Below are 22,471 nucleotides of genomic sequence, written 5' to 3'. Positions count from 1 at the left end.
GTGGCTGACAAGGGGAGACAAAGCTAATGTAAAAACAAAAGAGAGGGCACACAACAAAGCAAAAATTTGTGGGAAGATAGAGAATTGGGAAGCTTTTAAAACCCTACAGAGAGCAACCAAAAGAATCATTAGGAGAAAAAAGATGAAATATGAAAACAAGCTGGAAAACAAAGTGGATAGTAAAAGCTTTTTCAAGGATATAAAAATAAAAGGGAGATGAGAGTGGATGTAGGACTGCTAGAAAATGAGACCGGAGAAATAAGGCAAGGACAAGGAGATGGCAGATGAACTAACTGAGTATTTTGCATCAGTCTTCACTGTGGAAGACACTAGCAGTGTGCCAGGTGTTGAAGGATATGAGGGAAGAGAGGTGAGTGCAGTTACTATTACAAGGGAAAAGGTGCTCGAAAAGATGAAAGACCTAAGAGTACATAATCACCCGGACCAGATGAACTGCACCCTAGGGTTCTGAAAGAGGTAGTGGTAGAGATTGTGGAGGCAGTAGTAATCATTGTATGGGCATTGTGCCAGAGGACTGGAAAATTTTAAATATCACTCCACTCTTTAAGAAAAGAGGGAGGCAGCAGAAAGGAAATTATAGACCATTTAGCCTGGTCTCAGTGGTTAGAAAGATATTGGAGTCAATTGTTAAGGATGAGGTTATGGAGTACTTGGTGACACAGGACAAGACAGCATAAAGTCAGTATGGTTTCCTTCAAGGGAAAATCTTGCCTGACATGCCTGTTGGAATTCTCTGAGGAGATTACACATAGGAAAGGTAAAGGAGATGTGGTGGATGTTGTATATTTGGATTTTCAGAAGGCCTCCGGCAAGGTGCCAGACATGAGGCTGCTTACCAAGTTAAGAGGTATTACAGGAAAGTTATTGGCATGGTTCAAGCATTGGCTGATTGGCAGGAGGCAGTGAGTGGGAATCAAACGATTTTTCTGGTTGGCTGCCAGTGACGAGCGGTGTTCCGCAGGTGTCAGTGTTGGTCCTGCTTTTTATGTTGTATATCAGTGATTTAGATGATGGAATAGATGACTTTGTTGGCAAGTTTGCAAATGATATGAAGATTGGTGGAGGAGTGGGTAGTGTTGAAGAAATAGATAGACTGCAGAAGGACTTAGACAGTTTAGGAGATTGAGCAAGAAAGTGGCAAATGAAAGATGAGGGGTAATTGATAAGTTTGTGGCCTAAGGTAGAAAGAGTCAAATTTAGAAAACCCAGCACGTTTATTTTTCAACCTAGTCCCCTCCTACATGTGCACACTTAGTCCAGTGGTCATAGAGCATATGGATCTCTTCTTTGTAGAAGTGGTCCACAGCAGGGGTGATTGATAAGTTTGTAGAACGAGATGAGTTATTAACTTCAAACTTTCTGCATTTTCACTCAAAGAGTTGAACTGCACGTACATATAACGAGAGTGTCTTGGACCTCCAGGTGGTCTACAGCAGGGGTGATTGATAGTTTGTAGCCTAAGGTAGAAGGAGATGAGTTATAGAGCTCTCATTACATGCATGTGCAGTTCATCTCTTTGAGTGAAAATGCAGGAAGTTTGAAGTTAATAACTCATCTCCTTCTGCCTTAGGATCTCGATGCAATAGCTATCACTGCAGAGGTAGTGCTGATCAAACTTGTGGGCCTAAAGATAGTTAAGTTCCCTGGTCCTGATGGAATGCATCCCACGGTACTGATAGATATGGCAGAAATGATAGTAGAGGCTTTGGTGAAAATTTACCAAAATTCTTTGGACTCTGTGCAGGTACCAGCGGATTAGAAGATGGCGAATGTCACGCCACTGTTCAAAAAAGGATGTAGGCAAAAGGTAGGTAACTGTAGGCCAGTTAGTTTAATATCTGTAGCTGGGAAAATGCTTGAACCTATCATTAAAGAAGAAATTGTGAGGCATCTGGAAAGAAATGGATCCATCAGACAGACGCAGCATGGATTCACCAAAGGCAGGCCCTGTTTGACAAACTTACTGGAGTTCTTCGAGGATATAAGGAGCATAGTGGATAGAGGGGAACAGATGGGTGTTATTTTCTTGATTTCCAGAAGGCGTTTGATAAAGTACCACATAAAAGACTTATCCATAAGATAAGGATGCATAGAGTTGGGGGTGATGTATTAGCATGGATAGAGGATTAGTTAACTGATAGAAAGCAGAGAGTTGGGATACATGGGTTTTACTCGGGTTGGCAAACAGTGCAGGCTGGTACTGGGCCCACAACTCTTCATGGTATACATTAACGACCTGGAAGAGGGGACAGAGTGTACTCTATCAAAATTTGATGATGATACTAAATTGAGTGCAAAAGCAAATTGTGCAGAAGATATGGGGAGCCTGCAGATAGATATAGATCGGTTAATTGAGTGGGCAAGGCTTTTGCAGATGGAATACAATGTTGGAGAATGTGAGGTCATCCACTTTGGAAGGAAAAATGGAGCAGATTATTATTTAAATGGTAAAAATTTGCAGCACGTTGCTGTGCAGACTGACTTGGGAGTGCTTGCAAATCAAAAGGTTGATTTGCAGGTGCAGCAGACTATCAAGAAAGCGAATGGGATGTTGCCCTTCATTGCTAGAGGGATTGAATTTAAGAGCAGGGAGGTTATGCTGCAATGGTACAGGTGAGGCCGCACCTGGAGTACTATGTGCTGTTCTGGTCTCTTTACTTGAAGGATATACTGGCTTTGGAGGCGGTGCAGAGGAGGTTCACCAAGTTGATTTTACAGATGAAGGGGTTAGACTGTGAGGAGAGATTGAGTCATCTGGGGCTGTACTCACTGGAATTCAGAAGAATGAAAGGAGATCTTATAGAAACATAAAATTATGAAAGGGATAGATAAGATAAAGGCAGGAAAGTTGTTTCCATTGATAGGTGAGACTAGAACTAGGGGATATGGTCTTAAGATTCGGGGGAGTAGATTTAGGACAGAGGTGAGGAGGAACCGCTTTTCACAGAAGGTGGTGAGTACTTGGAGTGATGGAGTACTTGGTGACACAGAACAAGATAGCACAAAGTCAGCATGGTTTCCTTCGGGGAAAATCCTGCCTGATGAACCTTCTGGAATTCTTTGAGGAGATTATTAGTAGGATATAAAAGGCATGCAGTGAATGTTGAATATTTGGACTTTCAGAAGGCCTTTGACAAGGTGCCACGCGTGAGGCTGCTTACCAAGCTAAGAGCCCATGGTATTACAGGAAGGTTACTGGCATGGTTAGAGCATTGGCTGAATGGTAGGAGGCAGCGAGTGGGAATAAAAGGATCCTTTTCTGGTTGACTGCCGGTGACTAGTGGTGTTCTGCAGGGATCTGTGTTGAGACCACTTCATTTTATGCTGTAACCATATATAACCATATGACAAATACTCTTACTTTCACCTAGTCCCACCAATGTGCACTCAGCCCAGAACCCTCCATTTCTTTCCTATCCAGATAGCTGTCCAGTTTAACTTTAAACGACAACATTGAACCTGCCTTAACCACTTCTGCTGGAAGCTCATTCCACACAGTCACCACTCTCTGAGTAAAGAAGTTCCCCCTCATGTTACCCCTAAACTTTTGCCCTTTAACTCTCAACTCATGTCCTCTTGTTTGAATCTCCCCCACTCTCAAATGGAAAAAGCTTATCCACGTCAACTCTATCTATCCCTCTCATAATCTTAAATACCTCTATCAAGTCCCCCCTCAACCTTCTACGTTCCAGAGAATAAAGACCCAACTTGTTCAACCTTTCTCTGTAACTTAGGTGATGAAACCCAGGTAACATTCTAGTAAACCTTCTCAGTACTCTTTCTAATTTGTTGACATCTTTCCTATAATTTGGTGACCAAAACTGTACACAATACTCCAAATTTGGCCTCACCAATGCCTTGTACAATTTCAACATTACATCCCAACTCCTATACTCAATGCTCTGATTTATAAAGGCCAGCATACCAAAAGGTTTCTTCACCACCCTATCCACATGAGATTCCACCTTCAGGGAACTGTGCACCATTATTCCTAGATCCATCTGTTCTACTGCATTCTTCAATGCCCTACCATTTACCATGTATGTCCTGTTTTGATTAGTCCTACCAAAGTGTAGCACCTCACATTTATCAGCATTAAACTCCATCTGCCATCTTTCAGCCCACTCTTCTAACTGCCATAAATCTCTCTGCAAGCTTTGAAGACCTACTTCATTATCCACAACTCCACCTATCTTAGTATCATCTGCATACTTACTCATCCAATTTACCACCCCGTCATCCAGATCTTTAATGTATATGACAAATAACATTGGACCCAGTACAGATCCCTGAGGAACACCACTAGTCACCGGCCTCCAATCTGACAAACAGTTTTCCACCACCACTCTCTGGCGTCTCCCATTCAGCCACTGCTGAATCCATGTTACTACTTCAATATTAATACCTAATGATTGGACTTTCCTAACTAACCTTCGGTGTGGAACCTTGTCAAAGGCCTTACTGAAGTCCATATAGATAACATCCACTGCTTTACCCTCGTCCATTCCTAGTAACGTCTTCAAAAAATTCAATAAGATTTGTCAAACATGATCTTCCACTCACAAATCCATGTTGACTGTTCCTAGTCAGACACTGTCTATCCAGATAGTTATATATACCATCTCTAAGAATACTTTCCATCAATTTACTCACCACTGACGTCAAACTCACAGGCCAATAATTGCTAGGTTTACTCTTGGAACTCTTTTTAAACAATGGAACAACATGAGCAATATGCCAATCCTCCGGCACCATCCCCATTTCTAAAGACGTTTGAAATATTTCTGTCAGAGCCCCTGCTATTTCCACACTAACTTCCATCAAGGTCCTAGGGAATATCTTGTCCAGACCCGGAGACTCATCCACTTTTATATTCTTTAAAAGCTCCAGTACTACTACTACTTTAATCTTCATAGTTTTCATAACTTCCCTACCCGTTTCCCTTATCTTACACAATTCAATATCCTTCTTCTTAGTGAATACCAAAGAACAGAAATTGTTAAGCATCTCCCCCATCTCTTTTGGCTCCACACATAGCCGTCCACTCTGATTCTCTAAGGGACCAATTTTATCCCTCACTATCCTTTTGCTATTTATATAACGGTAGAAACCCTTTGGATTTACTTTCACCTTACTTGCCAAAGCAACCTCATATCTTCTTTTAGCTTTTCTAATTTCTTTCTTAAGATTCTTTTTACATTCTTTATATTCCTGGAGCACCTTATTTACTTCATGCTGTCTATATTTATTGTAGATCTCTCTTTTTTTCCGAACCAAGTTTCCAGTATCCCTTGAAAACCATGGCTCTCTCAAACTTTTAACCTTTCCTTTCAACCTAACAGGAACATGAAGATTCTGTACGCTCAAAATTTCACCTTTAAATGACCTCCATTTCTCTATTACATCCTTCTCATAAAACAAATTGTCCCAATACACTCCTTCTAAATTCTTTCGCCTCTCATCAAAGTTAGCCTTTCTCCAATCAAAAATCTCAACTCTGGGTCCAGATCTATAATTTCTCCATAATTATATTGAAACTAAAAGCATCGTGATCACTGGACCCGAAGTGCTCCCCGACACAAACCTCCGTCACCTGACCTATCTCATTCCCTAACAGGAGATCCAACACTGCCCTTTCTCTCGTTGGTACCTCTATGTATTGCTGCAAAAAACTATCTTGCACGCATTTTACAAACTCCAAACCATCCAGCCCTTTTACAGTATGGGCTTCCCAGTCTACGTGTGGAAAATTAAAATCTCCCACAATCACAACCTTGTGCCTACTACTAATATCTGCTATCTCCTTACAAATTTGCTCCTCCAATTCTCGCTCCCCATTTGGTGGTCTATAATACATCCCTATAAGAGTTACTGCACCTTTCCCATTCCTCAAATAGCCTCCCTAGACGAGCCCTCTAATCTATCCTGCCATAGCAACGCTGTAATAATTTCTCTGACAAGCAATGCGACCCCTCCCCCTCTTGTCCCTCCGATTCTATCGCACCTGAAGCAGTTAAATCCAGGAATATTTAGCTGTCAGTCACACCTCTCCTGTAACCGTATTTCACTATTAGCTACCACATCATACTTCCAGGTATCAATCCATGTTTTAAGCTCATCCACCTTTCTTACAATGCTCCTAGCATTAAAATAAATGCATTTAAGAAACTTTCCACCTTTTACTCTCTGTTTATCATGAACTGTGCCAACAATTTTACTATTTTCTTCCTTCTTCCCTACAACTGTTCCTACACTCTGGTTCCCCTCCCCCCTTGTATCTAGTTTAAATCCACTGGAGCCTCTCTAGCAAACCTACCCGCAAGAATATTTGTCCCCGTCCAGTTCAGATGTAGACCGTCCCGCCGGAACAGGTCCCACCTTCCCTGGAAAACTGCCCAATTATCTATAAATCTGAAGCCCTACCTCCTGCGCCATGCCTTCAGCCACGTGTTGATCTGCGCTATCTTACTATTTCTAAACCCGCCTGCACATGGCACTGGTAGCAATCCTGAGATTGCTATCGTGGAGGTCCTGTCCTTTAACTTGGCGCCTAACTCCCTAAACTCGCCTTTCAGGACCTCCTCACTCTTCCTACCCATGTCATTGGTCCCTACGTGGACCATGACATCCGGCTGCTCACCCTCCCTCTTGAGAATTCCGAGAACTCGATCTGAGATATCACAGACCTTGGCACAAGGGAGGCAACAGACCATCCGGGATTCTCGATCTCTTCCACAGAACCTCTTATCTGTCCCCCTAACTATAGAATCCCCTATCACTACTGCTCTCCTCTTTTCCCTCCTTCCCTTCTGAGTTGAGGGTCCCATCTCAGCGCCAGAGACACAACCACTGCAACTTGTCCCTGGTAGGTCGTCCCCATCAACAGTATCCAAAACGATGTACTTATTATTAGTGGGAATGGCCGCAGGGGTGCTCTGCTCATTCTGTCTCTTCCCCTGCCCTCTCCTGACAGTCACCCAGCTACCTGTCTCCTGACTCTTAGGGGTGACTATCTCCCTGTAACTCCTCTCTATTTCTGCGTCTGCCTCCCGAATGATCCGAAGTTCATCCAGCTCCAGTTCCCTAACTCGGTTTGTCAGGAGCTGCAGCTGGATGCACCTTTTGCAGGTGTAGTAATCAGGGACAATTGTGCTGTCCCTGACTTCCCACATCCTGCAAACGGAGCACTCAACTGCCCTGACTGCTGCCTCCATTATCTACTCTTAAGTTAATTAGATTTATTAAAGGAACTTACCCGGCCTTACTTTACTTGGAGTGAAGCTCTTCCTCAACCTCTGCTCGATGAATCGTCAGGAGCCAAAGCCTTCCTACTCTGTCTCTGTCTACTTCGTCGCCCGCTCCGTTAATCTGCTCTCTTTTAAATACTCCCACTGCCTCATGGTCCGACTTACACGCGCTTGCGCAGTCGTGCCCTGTTCAACTGCCGAAGAAAAAAAATGATTTATAAATGATTTAGATGTTGTAATAGGTGGCTTTGTTGCCAAGTTTGCAGATGATGCAAGATTGGTGGAGGGGCAGGTAGTGTTGAGGACACAGGTAGGATGCAGAAGGACTTAGACAGATTAGGAGAATGAGTAAGAAAGTGCCAAATGAAATACAATTTGGAAAATGCATGGTCATGCACTTTGGTAGTAGAAATAAATGTGTGGACTATTTTCTAAACGGAGAGATGCAAAGGGACTTGGGAGTCCTTGTGCAGAACACCCTGAAGGTTAACTTACAGGTTGAGTCGGTGGTGAGGAAGGCAAGTGCCATGTTTGGATTCATTTCAAGAGGTCTAGAATACAAGAGCAAGGATGTGATGCTGAGGCTTTATAAGGCACTGGTGAGGCCTCACCTTGAGTATTGTGAACAGTTTTGGGCCCCTCATTTTAGAAAAGATGTGCTGGCATTGGAGAGGGTCCGGAGGAGGTTCACAAGGATGATTCCAGGAATGAAAGTATCATCATACGAGGAACATTTGATGGCTCTGGGTCTGTACTCACTGGAATTTAGAAGGATGAGGGGAATCTCATTGAAACCTTTCGAATGTTGAAAGGCCTAGACAGAGTAGATGTGAAAAGGATGTTTCCCATGGTGGGAGAGTCTAGGGGAAGAGGGCACAGCCTCAGGATAGAGGGGCACCCATTCAAAACAGAGATGCAGAGAAATTTATTTAGCCAAAGGGTGGTGAATTTGTTGCCGTATGCAGCTATGGAGGCCAGGTTGTTGGGTGTATTTAAGGCAGAGATTGATAGGTTCTTGATTGGATATGGCATCAAAGGTTACAGGGAAAAGGCCGGGAACTGAGGTTGAGGAGGAGATTTAAAAAAAAGGATCAGCCATGATTGAATGGCGGAGCTGACTCGATGGGCCAGATGGCCTAACTCTGCTTTTATGAGGGTGGGTGGGACTACAACCAGAGGTTAAGATTGAAAGGTGAGAAGTTTAAGGGGAACGTGAGGGGAAACCTCTTCACTCAAAGGGTTGTGAGAGTGTGGAATGAGCTGCCAGCACAAGTGGTGCATGTGAGGTCAATTTCAACATTTAGGAGAAGTTTGGATAGGTGCATGTATAGTAGGGGTATGGAGGGCTATGGTCTCACTGCAGGCTGATGGGGCCGAAGGGCTTGTTTTTGTGCTGTTCTTCTCTGTGAAATCTATGAAAGTGATTGATGCACATACAATAACAACATTTAAAAGACATTTCGACAGTTTAGAGGGATGTAGGTCAAACAAAGGCAAATGGGGCTAGTTAAAATGGGCATTGTGGTCAGCATTGATGTGTTTGGCAGAAGGGAGAATTTCCATGTAGTATTACTCTATGAATCTAACATAACCACATTTGATGAATTAATGAAAATATTTCAAACTGGGAGTTGATGCCAGTCAGTTTGATGAAAAAACTCCAGTAAGCCGTCTGCTGAAGTACACTAAGGCATTTGGACCAAATGCACAGAATAACTATTAAACAATGCGTCCACTGGACTAATTGAAGCATGTAGACATATCTGCAGAAAACATTACTTCAGGAGTTGCAGTGAAAGTGTATGTTATTATTTCCTGGATGATCTGTCCATCTGCTCATACTGGGTCAGCATTCAGCCTCTTGTTCCCATTCTTAACAATTTTATTGTCACTCATTTTGTCCTTTTCCGCTCACCATAACCAGCCGGGATATTTCAGATTAGTGGGCAATGATTCCTGCTGCCCCAAGTCAACCAACTTCACATTCCTCGTGACTGGGTGAAACATTTGTGTTCTGGGATTGGATGGATACAGCAGACTCTGGGAGTGCATGGGGGACATAAAACTATCAGTGGACTGAAGTAGTGGGGTTGCTGGTTCTTTTGGCAAGTGGGTAAGGAAGTCAACTTGTTTACATTTCTTCGCAGCCATCCTACAATTTCAACAGATGCAGATGCATAGAGAAAAACAATACAAAGTTTTGATTAAATAATCTCACAGAACACGGAAACAAGCTTGTTCATCTCTTGCGCATCAAGTATCCATCTATACCAAATATACTTACCAGCAATTTAGCCAGTTTGATTCCTTCCATGTTTGAGGCATTGATCATGTGGATAGTCAGAGGCTTTTTCCCAGGGCTGAAATGGCTAGCACGAGAGGGCATAGCTTTAAGGTGCTTGGAAGTAGGTACAGAGGAGATGTCAGGGGTAAGTTTTTTACACGGAGAGTGGTGAGTGCATGGAATGGGCTGCCAGCGGCAGTGGTGGAGGCGGAAACGATAGGGTCTTTTAAGAGACCCCTGGATGGGTACATGGAGCTTAGAAAAATGGGTAAGCCTAGGTAGTTCTAAGGTAAGGACATATTCCGCCCAGCTTTGTGGGCCGAAGGGCCTGTATTGTGCTGTAGGTTTTCTGTGTTTCTATAGCAAGAGGCCACTGAGAGCATTGGATATTGCGAAGGCTAGGCAATCATACACCACTGTGACTGTAGTCTGAAGCTAAGTGCAGAACCACCTACATTTCCAGACATCACCCAATAATGTGGAAACTAGCCCAAGTATGCCCTGCTCATAAAGAGCAGAAAAACAAAACAAACCAGTTAGTTTTTGCCGTTCAAGAAGATAGTTGGAGGTGATCCATCCCATTCCAGAACATTACTTCAGGAAATGCTCAGAGCTGTGAAAAAGGACCAAGCATCACAGGCCTGATGCAGGGCTTTCACCTACAATGTTGACAGTTGTAATTTTGTGTTCAACCCTATATCCCTCCAGGCCCCTCCCTCCATGTATTTACTCAAATTCCTCTTCAATTATTCTGTTGTACCGGCCATCCTCTGGCAGCTCATCCCATATACACACCACCCCCTGTGTGATAAACATTGCTCCTCAGTTCCCTTTATGCAGCTCTATTAAGGATAAAACAACACTAAAAATAGTTGTTTTTTTTTGTGTGGGTCCACAGAAACGTCATTAAGATGGAATAGGAAAGTAAGCTAGCCAATAATATTGAATATAATACCAAAAGTTTCTTCAGATACATAGTGCAAGAGTGGATATCGGACTGCCGGAAAAAGATGCTAGAGAGGTAGTAATGGGGGACAAGGAAATGACAGATGAACTGAATACGTATTGCATCAGTCTTCGCTGTGGAAGACTCTAGCCATCTGGTGGAAGTTCCAGGTGTCAGGGCATGAAGTGTGTGGTTACCATAACTAGGTAGAAGGTTCTTGGGAAACTGAAAAGTCTGAAGGTAGATAAGCCACCTGAACCAGATGGGTATACATCCCAGATTTCTGAAACAGGTGGCTGAAAAGATTATGGGAGACATTGGTAATGATCTTTCAAGAATCACTAGATTCCGGAATGGTTTAGGAAGACTAGAAAATTGCAAATGTCACTCCGCTCTTCGTAGAAAACTTAGAAAAAAATAGGTGCAGCAGACGGCCCTTCGAGCCTGCACCGCCATTCAGTATGATCATGGCTGATCATCCAACTCAGAGCCCTGTACCAGCCTTCCCCCCATACCCCCGATCCCTTTAGGCACAAGGGCCATATCTAACTCCCTCTTAAATATAGCCAATGAACTGGCCTCAACTGTTTCCTGTGGCAGAGAATTCCACAGATTCACCACTCCCTGTGTGAAGAAGTTTTTCCTAATCTCGGTCCTAAAAGGCTTCCCCTTTGTCCTCAAACTGTGACCCCTCGTTCTGGACTTCCTCAACATCGGGAACAATCTTCCTGCATCTAGCCTGTCCAATCCCTTTAGAATTTTATATGTTTCAATAAGATTCCCCCTCAATCTTCTAAATTCCAATGAGTATAAGCCTAGTCGATCCAGTCTTTCATCATATGAAAGTCCTGCCATCCCAGGAATCAATCTGGTGAACCTTCTTTGTACTCCCTCTATGGCAAGGATGTCTTTCCTCAGATTAAGGGACCAAAACTGCACACAATACTCCAGGTGTGGTCTCACCAAGGCCTTGTACAACTGCAGTAGTACCCCCCTGCTCCTGTACTCGAATCCTCTTGCTATGAATGCCAGCATACCATTTGCCTTTTTCACCGCCTGCTGTACCTGCATGCCCACTTTTAATGACTGGTGTATAATGACACCCAGGTCTCGTTGCACTTCCCCTTTTCCTAATTGGCCACCATTCAGATAATAATCTGTTTTCCTGTTTTTGCCACCAAAGTGGATAACCTCACATTTATCCACATTAAGTTGCATCTGCCATGAATTTGCCCACTCACCTAACCTATCCAAGTCACCCTGCATCCTCTTAGCATCCTCCTCACAGCTGACACTGCCACCCAGCTTCGTGTCATCCACAAACTTGGAGATGCTGCATTTAATTAGAACCATAGAACCATAGAAACTACAGCACAGAAACAGGCCCTTTGGCCCTTCTTGGCTGTGCCGAACCATTCTCTGCCTAGTCCCACTGACCTGCACACGGACCATATCCCTCCATACACCTCCCATCCATGTATCTGTCCAATTTATTCTTAAATGTTAAAAAAGAACCCGCATTTACCACCTCGTCTGGCAGCTCATTCCATACTCCCACCACTCTCTGTGTGAAGAAGCCCCCCCTAATGTTCCCTTTAAACTTTTCCCCCCTCACCCTTAACCCATGTCCTCTGGTTTTTTTCTCCCCTTGCCTCAGTGGAAAAAGCCTGCTTGCATTCACTCTATCTATACCCATCATAATTTTATACACCTCTATCCAATCTCCCCTCATTCTTCTACGCTCCAGGGAATAAAGTCCTAACCTATTCAACCTTTCTCTGTAACTGAGTTTCTCTAGTCCCGGCAACATCCTTGTAAACCTTCTCTGCACTCTTTCAACCTTATTTATATCCTTCCTGTAATTTGGTGACCAAAACTGAACACAATACGCCAGATTCGGCCTCACCAATGCCTTATACAACCTCACCATAACATCCAACTCTTATACTCAATACTTCGATTAATAAAGGCCAATGTACCAAAAGCTCTCTTTACGACCCTACCTACCTGTGACGACACTTTTAGGGAATTTTGTATCTGTATTCCCAGATCCCTCTGTTCCACTGCACTCCTCAGTGCCTTACCATTAACCCTGTATGTTCTACGTTGGTTTGTCCTTCCAACGTGCAATACCTCACACTTGTCAGTATTAAACTCCATCTGCCATTTTCCAGCCCATTTTTCCAGCTGGTCCAAGTCCCTCTGCAGGCTCTGAAAACCTTCCTCACTGTCTACCACACCTCCAATCTTTGTATCATCAGCAAACTTGCTGATCCAATTTACCATATTATCATCCAGATCATTGATATAGATGACAAATAACAATGGACCCAGCACTGATCCCTGTGGCACACCACTAGTCACAGGCCTCCACTCAGAGAAGCAATTCTCTACCACCACTCTCTGGCTTCTTCCATCGAGCCAATGTCTAATCCAATTTACCACCTCTCCATGTATACCTAGCGACTGAATTTTCCTAACTAACCTCCCATGCGGGACCTTGTCAAGGCCTTATTGAAGTCCATGTAGACAATATCCACTGCCTTTCCTTCATCCACTTTCCTGGTAACCTCCTCGAAAAACTCCAACAGATTGGTCAAACATGACCTACCACGCACAAAGTCATGTTGACTCTCCCTAATAAGCCTCTGTCTATCCAAATGCTTGTAGATTCTGTCTCTTAGTACTCCCTCCAATAACTTACCTACTACTGACGTTAAACTCATCGGCCTATAATTTCCCGGATTACTTTTTGATCCTTTTTTAAACAACGGAACAACATGAGCCACTCTCCAATCCTCCGGCACTTCACCCGTAGACAGCGACATTTTAAATATTTCTGCCAGGACCCCCACAATTTCAGCACTAGTCTCCTTCTAGGTCCGAGGGAACACTCTGTCAGGTCTCGGGGATTTATCCACTTTAATTTTCCTCAAGACAACAAGCACCTCCTCCTTTTCAATCTTTACTGTTTTAATGGTCTCACTACTTGATTCCCTCAATTCCATAGATTTCATGCCAGCTTCCTTAGTAAATACAGACGCAAAACACCTATTTAAGTTCTCCCCCATTTCCTTTGGTTCCGCACAAAGCCGACCACTCTGATCTTCAAGAGGACCAATTTTATCCCTTACAATCCTTTTGCTCTTAATATACTTGTAAAAGCACTTTGGATTATCCTTCACTTTGACTGCCAAGGCAACCTCATGTCTTCTTTTAGCCCTCCTGATTTCTTTCTTAAGTATTTTCTTGCACTTCTTATACTCCTCAAGCACCTGATTTACCCCCTGTTTCCTATACATTTCATACAACTCCCTCTTCTTCTTTATCAGAGTTGCAATATCCCTTGAGAACCAAGGTTCCTTATTCCAATTCCCTCATCTAAGTCATTAATATATATTGTAAACAGCTGGGGTCCCAGCACTGAGCCTTACGGTATCCCACTAATCACTGCCTGCCATTCTGAAAAGGTCCCGTTTATTCCCACTCTTTGCTTCCTGTCTGCCAACCAATTATCTATCCACATCAATACCTTACCCCCAATACAGTGTGCTTGAAGTTTACACACTAATCTCCTGTGTGGGACCTTGTCAAAAGCCTTTTGAAAATCCAAATATACTACATCCACTGATTCTCCCCTATCCATTCTACTAGTTACATCCTCAAAAAATTCTATGAGATTTGTCAGGCATGATTTTCCTTTCACAAATCCATGCTGACTTTGTCGGATGATTTCACCGCTTTCCAAATGTGCTGTTATCACACCTTTGATAACTGACTCTCGCATTTTCCCCACCACTGATGTCAGGCTAACTGGTCTATAATTCCCTGGTTTCTCTCTCCCTCCTTTTTTAAAAAGTGGGGTTACATTTGCCACCCTCCAATCCTCAGGAACTAGTCCAGAATCTAAAGAGTTTTGAAAAATTATCACTAATGCATCCACTATTTCTTGGGCTACTTCCTTAAGCACTCTGAGATGCAGACCATCTGGCCCTGGGGATTTATCTGCCTTTAATCCCTTCAATTTACCTAACACCACTTCCCTACTAACATGTATTTCCCTCAGTTCCTCCATCTCACTGGACCCTCTGTCCCCTACTATTTCTGGAAGATTACATGTCCTCCTTAGTGAAGACAGAACCAAAGTAATTATTCAATTGGTCTGCCATGTCCTTGTTCCCCATAATCAATTCACCTGTTTCTGTCTGTGGGGGACCTACATTTGTCTTAACCAATCCTTTTCTTTTCACATATCTACAAAAGCTTCTACAGTCAGTTTTTATGTTCCCTGCCAGTTTTCTCTCATAATCTTTTTTCCCCTTCCTAATTAAGCCCTTTGTCCTCCTCTGCTGGACTCTGAATTTCTCCCAGTCCTGAGGTGAGCCACTTTTTCTGGCTAATTTGTATGCTGCTTCTTTGGAATTGATACTATCCCTAATTTCCCTTGTCAGCCACAGGTGCACTACCTTCCTTGATTTATTCTTTTGCCAAACTGGGATGAACAATTGCTGTAGTTCATCCATGCGATCTTGAAATGCTTGCCATTGCATATCCACCGTCAACCCTTTTAAGTGTCATTTGCCAGTCTATCTTAGCTAAGAAGGCAGAGTGGCAAAAGTATGGAAACTATAGGTCAGTTAGTCTGACCTCAGCGGTTAGGAAGATGTTGGAGTTGATTATTAAGGATGAGGTCTCAGGGTACTTGGAGACACATGACAAAATAGGCAGTAGGCAGCATGGTCTCCTCAAGGAAAAATCTCACCTGCCAAATCTGTTGGAATTCTTGAAGCAGGATAGACAAAAGAGAGTCAGTTGATGTTGTGTACCTGGATTTTCAGAAGGCCTTTGACAAGGTGCCACAGATGAGGCTGCTTAACAAGCTATGAGCCTAAGGTATACCAGGAAAGATACTAGCATGGACAAAGTGGTGGCTTATTGGCAGGAGGCAAAAATGGGAATGAAGGCAGTTTTTTCTGGCTGGCTGCCAGTGACTAGTGGTGTTCCACAGGGATCTATGTATGAACAATTCTTTTTACGTTATATGTCAACGATTTGAGTAATGGAATTGATGGCTTTGTTATTAAGTTTGCAGATGATATGAAGATAGGTGGAGGGGCTGGTAGTTTTGAGGAAGTAGAGAGGCTACTGAAGGACTTGGACAGATTAGGATAATGGGCAAAGAAATGGCAGATGGAATACAGTAACACATAAAAAGTGCTGGAGGAATTCAGCATGCCAGGCAGCATCTATGGAAAAAAGTGCAGTTGACGTTTTGAGCTGAAACCCTTTGCCAGGTGTTGCTCAGATTTCCAGCATCTGCAGATTTTCTCTTTTAGATGGAATATAGTGTTGGGAAGTGTGTGGTCATGCACTTTGACAGAAGAAATGAAGGGTTGAGTATTTTCTAAATGGAGAGAAAGTACAAAAAACTGAGGTGTAAAGAAAGGGACTAGTGAGTGCTTGTGCAGGATTCCTTAAAGTTTAATCGCAGGTTGAGCCTGTGGTGAGGAAGGCAAATGCAATGTTAGCATTCATTTCAAGAGGACCAGAATATAAAAGGAAGGATGTAATGTTGAGACTTTATAAAGCAGTGGTGAGGCCTCTCTTGGAGTATTGTGAGCTGATTCAGACCCCTCATCTTAGAAAGGATGTGCTAAAACTGGAGGGGGTTCAAAGGAGGTTCACAAAAATGACTCCAGGATTGAAGGGCTTGATAAATGAAGAGCGTTTGTTGGCTCTGGGCCTCTATTCAGTACAATTCAGAAGAAGGAAGAGTGACTTCATTGAAACCCTTCAAATGGTGGAAGACCTTGATGGAGTGGATGTGGAGAGGATGTTTCCTATGGTGGTTGAGTCTAAGACCAGAGGACAGGGCCTCAGAATAGAGGGGTGTCCATTTAGAATGTAGATGAGAAGAATTTCTTTAGCCCAAGAGTGGTGAATCTGTGGAATTCTTTGTCACAGGCAGCTGTGGAGGCCAAGTCTTTATGTATAATTGAGGCAGAGGTTGATAGATTCTTGATTGGTCAGGGGATGAAGGGATACACGAACAAGGCAAGAGATTGGGGCTGAGAGGAAAATTGGATCATTCATGATGAAATGGCAGAGCAGACAGGATGGGCCAAATGGCCTGATTCTGCTCCTATATCTTATGGTCTTGTTGCTTCATAATTGAAAACTTTTAAAACTAAACTTCAGTTTAATAAAATGCAACACTTTTTTTTGCAGAAAATGCTTTTCCATGCTGTGACAGGAGGAAGTCTAAATTCATGTTGGCTTCCAACAGCAGTCTTATCAGTTCCTTTCCCCTTCTCTTTATTTCCCTCTAGATCTGTAATTTATTGTGTCTCATCAACTCCTTTTTGATTCATTGGAATGATTTACAGTGGCCACTTAATCTACCTTAATGGTTTGGAATCTCTCCTCCATTTTGCAGATTCATTGATTGATCTTTAATTTCAGATTATGACAGACTCTTCAGATTATTGGAGCACATACAAGGTCCTTCAGAGATTCATAGGAATTTTATTCAGAATACCATCAAAGAAGCTGCCAGGTATGTTTGTAATCAAACCATCACTAATTTAAATCTCTAGCTCCCTGAAAAAAAGAGAGATTTGGTTTCTTGAAGAGCATTAAAATTGAGTCTCAGGGTGATGAGATCTGTTCCAGGTTATTGAGAGACGCAAGAGAGGAGATTGCTGGGGCAGGTCATTGTTACCCACAGGCAAGATCCCAGATGACTAGAGAATAACAAGTGTTTTTCCTTTGTTTATGAAGTGCAAATTATCCCAGTTGAGATTTGCAACAGAAAAATTATTGAAGAAGGGGCAGGATCTGCCTGCTTTTGGAAAAGCAAATATTTATTAGGAATAGTCAGCATGTCTATGTGCAGGCCAGTTTCTGTCGTACAAGCATGATTGAGTTTGTTAAGGAGGAGACGAAGATAATCGTTGAGGGAAGGGAATGGATGTTAGTAAACACAAAATACTCTGCAGATGCTGGGGTCAAAGCAACACCCACAACATGCTGGAGGAACTCAGCAGGTCGGGCAGCATCCATGGAAACGATCAGTCAATGTTTCGGGCCGGAACCGTTCGTCAGGACTGAAGAGGGAAGGGGCAGAGGCTCTATAAAGGTGGTGGGGGAGGGTGGGAAGGAGAAGGCTGGTAGGTTTCAGGTGAAAAACCAGTAAGGGGAAAGACAAAGGGGTGGGGGAGGAGAAGCAGTGAGGTGATAGGCAGGAAAGGTGAAGAAAGAATAGGGGAAAACACAATGGGTAGTAGAAGGAGGCGGAACCATGAGGGAGGTGATAGGCAGCTGGGGGAGGGGGCAGAGTGACATAGGGATAGAGGAAGGGAGGGGGTGGGAATTACCAGAAGTTGGAGAATTCTATGTTCATACCAAGGGGCTGGAGACTACCTAGACAGTATATGAGGTGTTGCTCCTCCAACCTGAGTTTAGCCTCATCATGGCAGTAGAGGAGGCCATGTATGGACATATCTGAATGGGAGTGGGAAGCAGAGCTGAAGTGGGTGGCTACCGGGAGATCCTATCTGTTGTGGACTGAGCGGAGGTGCTCGATGTTAGTAACGTTTTGACAAGATCCCTCAGTATAGGCTTAACCAGAAGATTAAGGTGTGTGGGTTCCTTGAGGCCTTGGTAGATTGGAATCAAAATTAACTTAGCCATTAGAAAACAGAGGGTATTGGTGGAGGAGTGTTATTCTGGCAGGAGGTCTGTGACCAGTAGGTTCTACAAGAATCAGTGATGGGACCTCTGTTCATGATACATAAAAATGATTTTCAATAAATATGTACTGTATGTAGAATGATAAACAAGTTTATGGAAGACACAAATGGTAGAGATGTGGATGGTGAGAGAGGCTGTCAGCAGTTGGAAATATCCCATCGGGGGCTTAAACACCCTACACCATAAGATATAGGAGCCTAATTAGAGCATTCGGGCCATCGGGCCTTCTCCGCCGTTTAATCACGGCTAATCCATTTTTCCTCTCAGCCCCAATCTCATGTCTTCTCCCCAAATTTCTTCATGCCCTAACCAGTCAAGTATCTGTAAGGGGTTCCTTCTTTTATGTTACTGCGTAGGCTATTCAAAATGGCTTCTTTGTTATGTTATAATTAAAATGGCTTTTCTGAAATAACTGCGATGTAAGGAGTTCTCGTTCTCTCTTGCGCTCTCTCTCTCTCTCCCTCTCTCTCTCTTCTCCTCTCTCTCTCTCCCCCCCCCCCCTTGTTTGGGTTATATTATTGATAAGAGAGGGAACAAACCAATTGGGATAGATGTTATTCTTTCTCGTGTGTCTGTAAGCGATTGTGTTGCGCAGGCTTTGGGGGAGAAGGTGCGATGGGGACAGAGACAATGGACGCGATGCTGTAAGCTGGCTGACGGGACAGACCCCGAGCGGGACTCCGAGGCCCAGGGTCTTTGGCGAGGAGAGGAGGTGAAGACAGACTTGTGTGGAGCGTCTGGTCAACCACCGTGGCAGGTCGAGGGGGTCGGAGGGGATCAAATGGTAGAAAGAAGGCTCCGTTACTTGAGCTCCAACTGTTGTGCATGAAGTGGTTGAACTTTGATAAGTTTGGCGCCTTTTATTTTCCTTTTATATTTTATCTCTATTAATTACATAGTTCCAGCAAGATCTATAAATTGTAATCATTTACTCGCATATGATGTATTGTCTGTTATTTGGCGGGGTGGGGTACATCACACAGCATCCACACAAACTTGATTACCCAGTTTGGCGGAGCTGAAGGCTGCTCCCCCAGACAAAAGCGAGCTGAGCGAGCCTGAGGCTTACCAGGGGGCTACATATCTATCAACTTCTGCTTTAAATATACGTAAAGACTTGGATTCCACAGCTGCCTGTGGCAACAAACTTCCACAGATTCAGTACTCTCTGGCAAAAGAAATTCCTCCTCATCACTGTTCTGAAAGGACGTCCCTGTATTCTGAGGCTGTGTCCTCTGGTACGACACTCTCCCACTACAGGAAACATCCTCTCCACATCCACTCTATCGAGGCCCTAAGCTGCTCAAGTGAGGCCTCACCATTGCTTAATAAAGCCTGAACATTACATTCTTGCTTTTATCTTCTAGTCCTCTTGAAATGAATGTTAACATTGTATTTGCCTTCCTCACCACAGAATCAAGCTGAAAATTAATCTTTAGGGAATCCTGCTACAGGACTTGCAAGTCCCTTTGTGCTTCAGATCTTTAAATTTTCTGTCCATTTAGAAAATAGTCTACCCTTTTATTTCTCCTATCAAAGTGCATGACCAAACATGAGAAAGTCCTGACAAAGAGTCTCGGCCCGAAACGTCGACTGTACTTCTTTCTATAGATGCTGCCTGTCCTGCTGCGTTCCACCAACATTCTGTGTGTGTTGCTGGAAAGTGCAAGACCATACACTTTCCGACATTATATTCCATTGCTATACAACCATCAAAGTCATCTACTGAGCTAACCCCCCCACCCCCTTCCACTTTTGGTAAATCAGACCACCAGGCTGTGTTGCTTCTCCCTGCCATCAAACAGATGATAAAACAGGAGGATCCAATACAGAAAGTCATACGGTACCGATCTGAGGTAATAGATGAGTCAGTAGAGAGGTCTGTGTTCAAAGTTCAAGGTTCATTTTATTGTCAAGGTATCATGTACAATACAAATCAAATAGCATCCAAGTTGTGGGGTTGAGATTGCAAAGAGATCTGGAAAAAGCATGTAATAAGGGTAATATCATGATTATAATGGGGACTTCAATATGCAAGAAGATTGGGAAAATCAGGTTGGTTTTTGATTGCAAGGGAGGGAATTGTTGAATGCCTGTGAGATGGCTTTTTAGAGCAGCTTGTGCTTGTGCTTGAGCCTACTCTGGGAGGTCTATCTTAGATTGGGTGTTGTGTAACAACCCAGATCTCATTGGTGAGCTTAATGTAAAGGAACCCTGGGAAGGCAGTGATCATAATATGATTGAATTCAATCTGCAGTTTGAGAGGGAGAAGCACAAGTCACGTGTATCAGTATCACAATGGAATAAAGGGAATTACAGAGGCATGAGAGAGGAGCTTGCCCGGATGGATTGGAGGATACAGGCGGGGATGATGGCAGAGCAGAGATGGCTGAAGTTTTTGGGAATAGATCACAAGGTGCAGCATAGATATATCCCACAGAAGAAGAAGTTCTCAAATGGCAGGGGAAGGCATCCGTGGCTGACAACGGAAGTTAAAGACTGCATAAAAGCCAAGGAAAGGGCATATCAGGTAGCAAAAGTGAGTGGGATGTTGGATGATTGGGAAGCTTTTAAAATCCAACAAAAGGCAATTAAAAAGCTATAAGAAGGAAAAAGATGAAATTGAGGGCAAACTAACCAATAGTATAAAGCAGGATACCAAAAGTTTTTTCAGTTTTATAAAGAGTAAAAGGGATGCAAGAGTTGATATTGGGCCACTGGAAAATGCTGCTGGTGAGGTAGTAATGGGGGAGAAAGAAATGGCTGATGAACCTAATGAGTACTTTGCATCAGTCTCCACTGTGGAAGACAGCAGCAGTGTCCCAGAGGCTCGTGAGTGCCAAGGAGCGGGAGTGAATGCCATTGCTATTACAAAGGAAAAAATGCTAGGCTAACTGGCAGTTCTTAAGATGGATAAGTCACCTGGACCAGATGGACTTCATCCCAGAGCCCTGAGAGAGGTTGCTAAAGAGAGAATGGATGCATTGGTCATGAACTTTCAAGAATCTTTTGATTTTGGCATGGTCGCAGAGGACTGGAAGATTGCAAATGTCTCTTCACTGAGGCAGGTAGGCAAATGAAAGGAAACTGTAGGCCAGTTAGCCTAATCTCAGTGGTTGGGAAAGTGTTGCAGTCTATTATTAAGGATGAAGTTTTGGGGTGTTTGCAGACTAATGATAAAATAAGTCAAAGTCAGCATGGTTTCTGTAAAGGGGAAATCTTGCCCGACAAATCTGTCAGAGTTCTTCGAGGAAGTAACAAGCAGGGTGGACAAAGGAGAGGCAGTAGATATCATTTACCTGGATTTTCAGAAGGCATTTGATAAAGTGCCACACATAAGACTACTTAACAAGATTAACTTCTATGGAGTTAAACAGGAATGGATGGAGGAATGGCTGACAGGCAGGAGGCAGTGAGTGGGAATAAAGTGGGTTTCTATGGTTGGCTATCAGTGACTAGTGCTGTTCATCAGGGGTCAGTATTGGGATTGCTACTTTTCACATTTTTTGTCATTGACTTGGATAATGGAATTGATGGTTTTGTGACAAAGTTTGCGGATGATACAAAGATAGGTGGAGTGGTGGGTAGTGCTGAGGAAGCAGTGTAATTGCAACAGGATTTAGACAGATTGGAAGAATTGGCAAAAAACTGGCAGATGGATCACAGTGTTGGGAAATGCATTTTAGTAAAAGGAACAATAATAAGACCATAAGACAAAGGAGCAAAGGTCGGCCATTCGGCCCATTGAGTCTGCTCCACCATTTTATCATGGGCTGATCCATTCTCCCATTTAGTCCCACTTCCCCGCCTTCTCACCAATAACATTTGATGCCCTGGCTACTCAGATACCTATCAATCTCTGCCTTAAATACACCCAATGACTTGGTTTCCACTGCCACCCGTGGCAACAAATTCCATAGATTCACCACCCTCTGGCTAAAAAAATTTCTTAGCATTTCTGTTCTGAATGGGCGCCCTTCAATCCTCAAGTCATGCCCTCTTGTACTACACTCCCCCATCATGGGAAACAACTTTGCCACATCCACTCTGTCCATGCCTTTCAACATTCAAAATGTCTCTATGAGGTCCCCCCTCATTCTTCTAAACTCCAAGGAATACAGTCCAAGAGCGGACAAACGTTCCTCATATATTAATCCTCTCATTCCCAGAATCATTCTAGTGAATCTTCTCTGTACCCTCTCCAACGTCAGCACATCCTTT

The 22,471-nt window shown here is 43.4% G+C and overlaps 1 protein-coding gene across 5 annotated transcripts in view; it reads left to right on the top strand.

Moving 5' to 3' along the window:
- ints6l (integrator complex subunit 6 like) overlaps positions 1-22,471 on the top strand; it is a 194,740-nt gene that overhangs the window by 145,950 nt on the left and 26,319 nt on the right. For 3 of the 5 annotated variants that reach the window (XM_072271087.1, XM_072271090.1, XM_072271086.1), the window contains one exon: positions 16,961-17,054. The exons of 1 other annotated variant lie outside the window; for it this stretch is intronic. In XM_072271087.1, coding sequence (XP_072127188.1) covers positions 16,961-17,054 — 94 coding nt within the window. Of the gene's footprint in view, positions 1-1,765; positions 1,829-16,960; positions 17,055-22,471 lie in introns of those variants that run through there. One more of the 5 variants, XM_072271088.1, reaches the window with a different exon arrangement.

Source organism: Mobula birostris, chromosome 10 (genome assembly GCF_030028105.1).
Source record: "Mobula birostris isolate sMobBir1 chromosome 10, sMobBir1.hap1, whole genome shotgun sequence".
In the NCBI taxonomy this organism is placed as follows: Eukaryota; Metazoa; Chordata; class Chondrichthyes; order Myliobatiformes; family Myliobatidae; genus Mobula; species Mobula birostris.
This window is presented reverse-complemented; position numbering and strand designations above follow the sequence as displayed.